The sequence below is a fragment of the Bombina bombina genome, chromosome 6 (genome assembly GCF_027579735.1).
Source record: "Bombina bombina isolate aBomBom1 chromosome 6, aBomBom1.pri, whole genome shotgun sequence".
Lineage (NCBI taxonomy): Eukaryota > Metazoa > Chordata > Amphibia > Anura > Bombinatoridae > Bombina > Bombina bombina.
The window spans coordinates 215,050,266-215,062,589 of NC_069504.1; the positions used below are offsets into that span (position 1 = coordinate 215,050,266).

At 36.0% G+C, this 12,324-nt stretch overlaps 1 protein-coding gene across 1 annotated transcript in view; it reads right to left on the minus strand.

Moving 5' to 3' along the window:
* TWF1 (twinfilin actin binding protein 1) overlaps positions 1-12,324 on the minus strand; it is a 95,901-nt gene that overhangs the window by 21,596 nt on the left and 61,981 nt on the right. The window contains exon 7 of the mRNA XM_053716736.1: positions 536-686. Within this exon, the coding sequence (XP_053572711.1) occupies positions 536-686 (151 nt within the window). The remainder of the gene's footprint in view (positions 1-535; positions 687-12,324) is intronic.

Consider the following 12,324-nt stretch of genomic DNA (forward strand, 5'->3'; position numbering starts at 1 on the left):
TTATCTAATTTGTTTCATTCTGTAGATATTCTTTGTTGAAGAAATAGAAATGTACAAAGGTGAACAAATCACATGAGGCATCTATGTGCAGCCACCAATCAGCAGTCACTGAGCCTATCTAGATATGCTTTTCTTTTCATCAAAGGATATCAAGAGAAAGAAGAAAATTAGATAATAGAAGTCAATTAGAAAGTTGTTTAAAATTGCTTGTTCTATCTGAATCATGAAAGAAAAAATGTGTGTTTAATGTCCCTTTAAATAATAGAAGTAAATTGGAAAGTTGTTTTAAAATGTATTCTCTATCTAAATCATGAAAGAAAATGTTTGGGTTTTATGTCCCTTTAAGACACAGATATTAGACTAAATTAATTTTCTGATTAATAAAGAAGCATAAAATTAGGCCAAAACATTTTTTTTTACAATTTTTAAATGGCTTTGGTTAAAGCTGAAATAATGGTTTCTTGGGACAAAAAAGAAATAATGAAAAACCGGCAGAAGTTTTGTAAATTACACAACAAAACAATGAACAATATACCTATAGAGTTCAAATAATCTCCTTCATGTGAGTGCTTATAAAGGAAGAAGTGGTAGCGAGCAACATCTTTTGGAATCCTTTTCGGTAGATCCTTCACTTCCGTGCATGTTGTGTCCGCCAAAACAATGGTTTCATCCTTTATATCTATTTTCTAAAGAAGTAATATGAGAATAAAAATAATGCATCAAGTTTACATACACACAAGAATCAGTGTTCCTTGCAAACCTCTTAGATAGTTGTGTCTGCAACAGCTCAGTTTAGGAATCACTTGCCAGAAATGATACAGCGATCAACAAATCCTCCCTCATCCTTATTGAAACGAGAGGTAGATAGCGATATATAAACCTCTAATGAAGTGAGCAGAGGCTCAGAAAACCAGTCAGGTATTTAATTTTATTCACGACTGGTGCACCACTTTGGCTGACGCCAGTATCCACTGAATGTGCTGTAAATCTATTATTGCTCTAAAGGTGAAATTGAGAAAATTGTGAATTTACTACCTACCATCTCAATAATGGAGGAGGATTGACTGTGGTCCCTGCCTTACTACCCCCCCCCCCCCCCCCTTTTAATATTCTTACATCTCAATAATGGAGGAGGATTGACTGTGGTCCCTGCCTTACTACCCCCCCCCCCTTTTAATATTTTTACATCTCAATAATGGAGGAGGATTGACTGTGGTCCCTGCCTTACTACCCCCCCCCCCCCCTTTTAATATTTTTACATCTCAATAATGGAGGAGGATTGACTGTGGTCCCTGCCTTACTACCCCCCCCTTTCAATATTTTTACATCTCAATAATGGAGGAGGATTGACTGTGGTCCCTGCCTTACTACCCCCCCCCCCTCCCACCCTTTTAATATTTTTTTTTATATATATATATATATATATATATTTATTTATTTATTTGCACTCGTGAGATTGCAAGATAAGTGACTTGCACCATTTTGTTACGCGCAGTTCAATCTGTTTACAGCATTACAGTGCAATCTGTGTCTCAGTGTTGTAGTCTGACAAATATTACTACAGTAATTGTCCCTATTTTACAGGTACAGTTTTTATTGAATACTAATTGAATACTGTGCTAGTGTTAAACTAATTATAGAGCTATTGCACCCCTAATATATGTTAGTTCAAACATGTTTTCAAGTTTTTAAATACACTGGCAAGTAAAAAGAACGCTAAAACCGCGTTGTTTCACATTAAGGCGGTTTTCACTTTACAGCGAGGCTCCGGTCCCTAACCCGCTGTATGAGCGAGGTATATGTATGTGTATGTATATATATATATATTATTTTTTATTATTAAATTGAAAATGTAGAATACCTAGATAAAGAATTATTTGTCTTTAAATCTTACAACTGTATAAATGTAAGGAAGTCTGCATTTGCCATTTTGGCTTAGTAAAAAACAATCGCCTAGATTACGAGTTTTTGTCGGTAAGGCTGTGCGGTGCTAACAAGCCTTTTTTACTTACCGCTCACTTAAGCCAACGCTGGTATTACAAGTTTTCTGCAAGCCAGCGTTAGCCTCAGAAAAGTGAGCGTTGAGCAAAATTTAGATCCACATCTCACTGCAATACCAGTGCTGCTTACGGTAGCTGTAAGATGGCAAAACGTGCTCGTGCAAGATTTCCCCATAGGAAACAATGGGGCTGAGCTGGCTGAAAAAAACCTAACACCTGCAAAAAAGTAGCGTTCAGCTCCTAACGCAGCCCCATTGTTTCCTATGGGGAAATTAATTTTATGTCTGCACCTAACACCCTAACATGAACCCCGAGTATAAACACCGCTAATATTACACTTATTAACCCCTAATCTGCAGCCCCCGACATCGCCGACACCTACATTATATTATTAACCCCTAATCTGCTGCTCCAGACACCGCCGCCACCTTCATTATACTTATGAACCCCTAATCTGCCGCCCCCAACATCGCCGCCACCTACATTATACTTATGAACCCCTAATCTGCCCCCCCCCCAACGTCGCCGCAACTATATTAAATTTATTAACCCCTAATCTGCCGCCGCCGCTGCCAACGTCATCACCACTATAATAAATTTATTAACCCCTAAACCTAAGTCTAAACCTAACACCCCCTAACTTAAATATAATTTAAATAAAACTAAATAAATTTACTACTATTAAATAAATTATTCCTATTTAAAACTAAATAGTTACCAATAAAATAAACCCTAAGCTAGCTACAATATAACTAATAGTTACATTGTAGCTATCTTAGGATTTATATTTATTTTACAGGCAACTTTGTATTTATTTTAACTAGGTACAATAGTTATTAAATAGTTATTAACTATTTAATAACTTCATAGTTAAAGGGACAGTCTAGACCAAATATTTATTCTTTATAACTTATTGATACATACCAGACAAGCAGCTTGCAAATGGTGCCACTTCTATAAGCTTGTAGGAAGTACATGAAACTTTTAAATAATCGTTTGTTAGCAACTGAAAATGGCCACTAAGCTCCACCCACAGCTTTCTTCTTGTCCACTTAGCTTTTTTCTTGTATGACAGTTTAGTAGTGCACGTTTAATATTTTTCAGTTATCTATTTCAAATTGCACTTGTGCAGTGTTTTTTTTCTCAACCAGAAATGCAGAGGACATTTATTGCAGGCGGACCGGCATCATTTCCTGCAATTAGTGATAGTTTTTGTGGCTTTCTGTTTGCTTTTTAATTGTGATTTTTTTTTCTACTGCAAGTGATAATTAAAATGTAAATAATCTTTATATTCTTGTGGTAAAAAATTGTATCTTACTCAGTTATTGATTTATGTCATTGTTAATAAAGTGTAATAATGTTTAGCTCCTCATTACTTATGAATGTTATAAACCACCGTTGTCCTGACCTCCTAGTCTGTTCAGGCAGACACATCTCTGCACCTTCCCCTCATATAGGACCAGATTATGAGTTGAGTGCTAATGTAATTGCGCTCGTATTACAATTTTAACCCCTTAACGCCCTTAGGACGTTCTATGCCGTCCTAACCGCACTGGGCTTTAACGCCCTTAGGATAGCATAGAACGTGATAGTCTTTTGGCTGTACTAAAGCCAAAGGCGCTTCCCGAATGGGATTGCGTGTTGGAGGTCGTGCCTAGCGTCATAGGCACTTCTCCCAGACACAATCCCATCATTGAAATAACACGATCGCATGGACGATTGCGTGATTTCAATTTTTAATTTATATGTTTTAATCTGAACTTTGTCCAGCCGTTAAGGGTTTTAAGTAAATAACACTTGAGGGCAATCACGATTTACGCTAGAATAATTACAGCAACCTCAGAGGTCTGGTTAACTGTTTTGAAAAACTAAAAAGTTGCAAAAAACACATAAAAAATACATTACAAAGTATAGTTACACTTAGAACAACACCATCTAATAAAAATTATTCACAAAAAATATTGCACAAAAAAGTTATAAGGGCTCAAAGAAATGAGGTTGCAGGTGTTAGAAAAAAAAGGCAGGCAAATGGCTTTAACAAAGAAATACATACAGTACATACATACATTTGTTTAAATATTTATTTTTATATACATATATATATATATATATATATATATATATATATATATATATATATATATATATATATATATATATATATATATAGTAAGTGATAAGCCTGCCCAGAGGGCAATCTATTTTTTTAAAGTAAGGTCCATCTATCCCTATCCCTCTGTCCCTCTGTCCTTCTCCCTATTCCTCTCTCCTTTGTCCCTATCCCTCTATCCCTATTCCTCTGTCCCTATCCCTCTGTCCCTGTCCGTATACCTCTGTCCCTGTCCCTATACCTCTATCCATATTCCTTTATCCCTGTCCCTCTGTCGGCTCTGTATATAAATAATAACCAATAGAGGGCACTGTATATCACTAACAACCAATAGAGGGTGCTGTATATCACTAAAAACCAATAGAGGGCACTGTATATCACTAACAGGGTGCTGTATATCACTAACAACCAATAGAGGGTGCTGTATATCACTAAAAACCAATAGAGGGCGCTGTATATCACTAACAACAAATAGAGGGCTCTGTATATCACTAACAACCAATAGAGGGCACTGTATATCACTAAAAACCAATAGAGGGCACTGTATATCACTAACAGGGTGCTGTATATCACTAACAACCAATAGAGGGCGCTGTATATCATAACAACCAATAGAGGGCGCTGTATGTAACTAAACAATCAATAGAGGGCTCTGTATATCACTAACAACAAATAGAGGGCTCTGTATATCACTAACAACCAATAGAGGGCACTGTATATCACTAACAGGGTGCTGTATATCACTAACAACCAATAGAGGGCGCTGTATATCATAACAACCAATAGAGGGCGCTGTATGTAACTAAACAATCAATAGAGGGCTCTGTATATCACTAACAACAAATAGAGGGCTCTGTATATCACTAACAACCAATAGAGGGCACTGTATATCACTAACAGGGTGCTGTATATCACGAACAACCAATAGAGGGTGCTGTATATCATAACAACCAATAGAGGGCGCTGTATGTAACTAAACAATCAATAGAGGGCTCTGTATATCACTAACAACAAATCGAGGGCTCTGTATATCACTAACAACCAATAGAGGGCACTGTATATCACTAACAGGGTGCTGTATATCACTAACAACCAATAGAGGGCGCTGTATATCACTAAAAACCAATAGAGGGCGCTGTATGTCACTAACAACAAATAGAGGGCTCTGTATATCACTAACAACCAATAGAGGGCACTGTATATTACTAACAGGGTCCTGTATATCACTAACAACCAATAGAGGGCGCTGTATATTACTAACAGGGTCCTGTATATCACTAACAACCAATAGAGGGCACTGTATATTACTAACAGGGTCCTGTATATCACTAACAACCAATAGAGGGCGCTGTATATCATAACAACCAATAGAGGGCGCTGTATGTAACTAAACAATCAATAGAGGGCTCTGTATATCACTAACAACAAATCGAGGGCTCTGTATATCACTAACAACCAATAGAGGGCACTGTATATCACTAACAGGGTGCTGTATATCACTAACAACCAATAGAGGGCGCTGTATATCACTAAAAACCAATAGAGGGCGCTGTATGTCACTAACAACAAATAGAGGGCTCTGTATATCACTAACAACCAATTGAGGGCACTGTATATTACTAACAGGGTCCTGTATATCACTAACAACCAATAGAGGGCGCTGTATATTACTAACAGGGTCCTGTATATCACTAACAACCAATAGAGGGCACTGTATATTACTAACAGGGTCCTGTATATCACTAACAAATAGAGGGCGCTGTATATCATAACAACCAATAGAGGGCGCTGTATGTAACTAAACAATCAATAGAGGGCTCTGTATATCACTAACAAATAGAGGGCTCTATATATCACTAACAACCAATAGAGGGCACTATATATCACTAACAGGGTGCTGTATATCACTAACAAATAGAGGGCGCTGTATGTAACTAAACAAACAATAGAGGGCTCTGTATATCATAACTAATAGAGGGCTCTGTATATCATAACAACCAATAGAGGGCGCTGTATGTGACTAACAACCAATAGAGGGCGCTGTATATCACTAACAACCAATAGAGGGCGCTGTATATCACTAACAACCAATAGAGGGCGCTGTATATCACTAATAACCACTAGAGGACACTGTATATAAATAATAACCAATAGGGGGCGCTGTATATCACTAAGAGGGTGCTCTACATCATAACAACCAATAGAGGGTGCTGTGTATGTAACTAACAACCAATAGAGAGCGCTGTATGTAATTAAACAATCAATAGAAAGCTCTGTATAACATAACAACCAATAGAGAGTGCTGTGTATGTAACTAACAACCAATAGAGGGCGCTGTATATCACTAATAACCACTAGAAAGCACTGTATATAAATAACCAATAAAGGGGTGCTGTATGTATCAACAAATAGAGAGCTCTGTATATCACTACCAACCAATCAAGGACGCTTTATGTAACTCACAAAACTCCCATCCCTATATTTCTTTGTTATTGATATACAGCAACCTCTATTCGTTGCTAGTGATAACACTTAAAATTTAATTTATGTGTGCTGCTGATATTAATTATATACATGCTCACTCCTTATTCTACTTGAAGAGACTTATGGAATGAATAGATATCAGTAGCAATAGGATAAATTTGAATATGCAAATTAAAACTACCCCAAGATGCTTTGCATGTAATAACAGGCTCTAAAAACACGCAATTTGATAACATTTATCACAGATGTACTATCTGAATATCATCAATAAATATTTTGAGTGATAAGAAGCACACAATAAAAAAACAACTTAAAAAAAAAAAACAACAACATAGTTTTGATAGAACATGCAAGCTAAAAAGGGGGAGACCAGCAGCAAGGTTTTGCATATTTTATAGTTTTAATATTTTATAGTTTAACATTTAATGTATTAATTACTGTAAAAAAAAAAAAAAGAAAAAACATGAATTGCGATAATCCAAGAATTCTTTCTTTCTTTATTTATTTATTTAATCTGATAGTTGTGATCAAGAAAGAGAGGTGCAGTGGTGCACTACTAGATAATGATATACTATCACTTCATGTATAAATTATACTACTAGTGTTGAATTAGACTTTAAAGATATTGTTAACCGCCATATCCAATCCATCCACTTTAAAAAAAAAACAGAACAAGACTCCAGGAGAATGAAGTTTGGATAACTTAATATAACATATCTATTCACTCTGTATTATACTTAAGGAGACTTTTAGAATGCATATAGATTACATATCTATGTACATTTTTAAAACTACCAAAATTAAAGGGGCAGTCTAGTCAAAATTAAACTTTCATGATTCAGTTAGGACATGTAATTTTAAACAACTTTCCAATTTACATCTATTATCTAATTTGCTCAGTTCTGTAGATATCCTTTGTTGAAGAAATAGCAATGCACATGTGTGAACCAATCACACAAGGCCTCTATGTGCAGCAACCAATCAGCAGCTACTGAGCATATCTAGATATGCTTTTCAGCAAGTGTTATCAAGAGAATGAAGCAAATGAGATAATAGAAGTAAATTAGAAAGTTGTTTAAATTGACATGATCTTTCTAAATCACAAAAGAAAAAAAATGGGTTTCATGTCCCTTTAAGCAAGGTTTTTTAGAAATATTAGTTTTTTGTCTCTATCATTGATTATATTGCAGTCTATTACAAACAACATCTTTCACAGTCTAATACATAACTGCAAACTAAAGAAATATAAATAAATTTAATATTTGTTCACTATTTATTCTACTTGAAGAGACTTTTGGAATGAATATATTGCATATATTAGCATAGATTTGAATATGCAAATTAAATTACCCATAGATACTTTGCATGTAAAAACAGTCTCTTCTTAGACTCTTTTAGAGCTATTTAATAATGTTTGCCAGATTTGGGAGTTGAATGTCCTTAATAAATATTCTGTCTGATATGAATCACCAAAACGGATTAAAAAAAAACAAACAAAAAAAACTTTGATATGAGATCTGCAAGTTACACAAGGGGAGCCTAATATCTAGTACAATGTTTTACACATTGTATTATCAATTTATTAATCAGTGTCATTAACTATTTGGCGAGGTATTAAAACCAGTATAAAAAAAGAGTTTTTTAAAGCTTATTTGATTTTCTTTTACATTTCTACTAATCGCAGCAAGTCTGTGCTAAAAAGTTTTTGAATATTTTTTACGAAAGGTTTGTAGTGCTGACTTGCGATGTTAAGATTAGCAAGTATTAATCAGTGTGACCAGGTTTTATTGAAGATTTAGATTATAACATAGAATTTGGTACGGGCAAGAGGAGTAGTGAAAATGTAGCAAGAGGTCAGGAAAATAAACATGCCCTGCTAAAGATAAGCTTAGGCAGATGTTGATGTTCATGCAGCCACCAGCAGAAAGACTAAGAATAAAAATGCTGCATAAAACACAATATGAGGGATGAAGCATCAAATTATATATTTTAAATATAGTATAATATAAATATAGTAGGCAAAATAAATTATACTAACTAATTAATTTCAATAACATACCGCAATGCAAATTCAGGGCTATGCAAAGCAGTGCTCAATGATCCTTACCCGGAACGATAGTTACAACCTAAAGCATTAGGGACTGATAAAGCTGCAACACTTCAGTGGGTTAACTGCTCATATGCAAAATAGTATGTGCGTGCATGAGAATTAATTTACGAGTCGATCGTCATTGGAAAGTAATACACATAACCAAAGACAGGTAAAGAGGTGGGAGGAGCTTGGCAGCCATTTTAGACTGATTTTTTTTTTTAAGTTTTCACAATTACTGTTACTGTTTTCTAGCTGGTGTACCATTGACCTGATTCAGGACACTTGTTTAATGTGTTTGAGCAGGTAGGTCAAAATTATGATAGGGTGTAGACTGTCCCTTTAAAATAAGTACAACTTTACCTGTAAAATAAATCCAAACCTAAATTACACCTAACACTACACTATAATTAAACTAATTACCTAAACTACCTACAATTACTTACAATTAAATAAACTAAATTACGAAAAAAACAAACAAACACTAAATTGCAGAAAATAAAAAAAGAATTACAAAAATTTTAAACTAATTACACCTAATCTAATCGCCCTAATAAAATAAAAAAGCCCCCCAAAATAATAAAATTCCCTACCCTATACTAAATTACAAATAGCCCTTAAAAGGGCCTTTTGCCCCAAAGTAATCAGCTCTTTCACCTGTAAAAAGAAATACAATACCCACCCAACATTAAAACCCACCACCCACACACCCAATCCCCCCTTAAAAAAACCTAACACTACCCCCTTGAAGATCACCCTACCTTGAGACGTCTTCACCCAGCCGGGCACAAGTGGTCCTCCAGAGGATCCGAAGTCTTCATCCTATCCGGCCAGAAGAGGACCTCCAGACCGGCAGAAGTTTTCATCCAGGCGGCATCTTCTATCTTCATCCTTCCGGAGCGGAGCGGGTCCATCTTCAAGACATCCGACGCGGAGCATCCTCTTCATCCGACGGCCGACCACTGAATGACTGGTCCTTTAAGTGACGTCATCCAAGATGGCGTCCCTTGAATTCCGATTGGCTGATAGAATCCTATCAGCCAATCGGAATTAAGGTAGGAAAAATCCTATTGGCTGATGCAATCAGCCAATAGGATTGAAGTTCAATCCGATTGGCTGATCCAATCAGCCAATAGGATTGAGCTTGCATTCTATTGGCTGTTCCAATCAGCCAATAGAATGCGAGGTCAATCCTATTGGCTGAGTGCATCAGCCAATAGGAGTTTTCCTACCTTAATTCCGATTGGCTGATAGGATTCTATCAGCCAATCGGCATTCAAGGGACGCCATCTTGGATGATGTCACTTAAAGGACCAGTCATTCAGTCGTCGGCCGTCGGATGAAGAGGATGCTCCGTGTCGGATGTCTTGAAGATGGACCCGCTCCGCTCCGGAAGGATGAAGATAGAAGATGCCGCCTAGATGAAGACTTCTGCCGGTCTAGAGGTCCTCTTCTGGCCGGATAGGATGAAGACTTCGGACCCTCTCGAGGACCACTTGTGCCCGGTTGGGTGAAGACGTCTCAAGGTAGGGTGATCTTCAAGGGGGTAGTGTTAGGTTTTTTTAAGGGGGGATTGGGTGTGTGGGTGGTGGGTTTTAATGTTGGGGGGTATTGTATTTTTTTTTACAGGTAAAAGAGCTGATTACTTTGGGGCAATGCCCCGCAAAAGGCCCTTTTAAGGGCTATTTGTAATTTAGTATAGGGTAGGGAATTTTATTATTTTGGGGGGCATTTTTATTTTATTAGGGGGATTAGATTAGGTGTAATTAGTTTAAAATTCTTGTAATTCTTATTTTATTTTCTGTAATTTAGTGGGGGGGGTTTTTCGTAATTTAGTTTATTTAATTTAATTGTAATTAATTGTAGGTAGTTTAGGTAATTAGTTTAATTATAGTGTAGTGTTAGGTGTAATTGTAATTTAGGTTTGGATTTATTTTACAGGTAAATTTGTAATAATTTTAACTAGGTAGTTATTAAATAGTTAATAACTATTTAATAACTATTGTACCTAGTAAAAATAAATACAAAGTTGCCTGTAAAATAAATATAAATCCTAAGCTAGCTACATGTATATATATAACTATTAGTTATATTGTAGCTAGCTTAGGGTTTATTTTATCGGTAAGTATTTAGTTTTAAATAGGATTAATTTATTTAATAGTAGTACATTTATTTTGTTTTATTTAAATTATATTTAAGTTAGGGGGGTTAGGGGTTAATAAATTTAATATAGTAGCGGCGACGTTGGGGTCGGCAGATTAGGGGTTAATAAATGTAGGTAGGTGTCGGCGATGTTAGGGACGGCAGATTAGGGGTTAATAAATGTAGGTAGGTGTCGGCGATGTTAGGGACGGCAGATTAAGGGTTAATAAAATTTAGTGTTTGCGAGGCAGGAGTGCGGCAGTTTAGGGGTTAATAAATTTTCTAAAGTGGCGGCGATGTCAGGTCGGCAGATTAGGGGTTAAACATTTTACTTAAAGTGATGGTAAACTCTCCCCTTTTTAAAATCAGATCTGGAATGTACGCGCTATTTTAGATGGAGTTTTATTCATCATGTGCAATGAAGATGCGCTATAACTTAGTTATTAATATAGATATAAAATTAAAAACATAATTTATGTAAGAACTTACCTGATAAATTCATTTCTTTCATATTAGCAAGAGTCCATGAGCTAGTGACGTATGGGATATACATTCCTACCAGGAGGGGCAAAGTTTCCCAAACCTCAAAATGCCTATAAATACACCCCTCACCACACCCACAAATCAGTTTAACGAATAGCCAAGAAGTGGGGTGATAAGAAAAAAGTGCGAAAGCATAAAAAATAAGGAATTGGAATAATTGTGCTTTATACAAAAAAATCATAACCACCACAAAAGGGTGGGCCTCATGGACTCTTGCTAATATGAAAGAAATTAATTTATCAGGTAAGTTCTTACATAAATTATGTTTTCTTTCATGTAATTAGCAAGAGTCCATGAGCTAGTGACGTATGGGATAATGACTACCCAAGATGTGGATCTTCCACGCAAGAGTCACTAGAGAGGGAGGGATAAAATAAAGACAGCCAATTCCGCTGAAAATAATCCACACCCAAAATAAAGTTTAAATCTTATAATGAAAAAAACTGAAATTATAAGCAGAAGAATCAAACTGAAACAGCTGCCTGAAGTACTTTTCTACCAAAAACTGCTTCAGAAGAAGAAAACACATCAAAATGGTAGAATTTAGTAAAAGTATGCAAAGAAGACCAAGTGGCTGCTTTGCAAATCTGATCAACTGAAGCTTCATTCCTATACGCCCAGGAAGTAGAAACTGACCTAGTAGAATGAGCTGTAATCCTTTGAGGCGGAGTTTTACCCGACTCGACATAGGCATGATGAAACAAAGATTTTAACCAAGATGCCAAAGAAATGGCAGAAGCCTTCTGACCTTTCCTAGAACCGGAAAAGATAACAAATAGACTAGAAGTCTTTCGGAAAACCTTAGTAGCTTCAACATAATATTTCAAAGCTCTAACTACATCCAAAGAATGCAACGAGTTTTTCTTAGGATTAGGACACAATGAAGGAACCACAATTTCTCTACTAATGTTGTTAGAATTCACAACCTTAGGTAAAAATTTAAAAGAAGTTCGCAA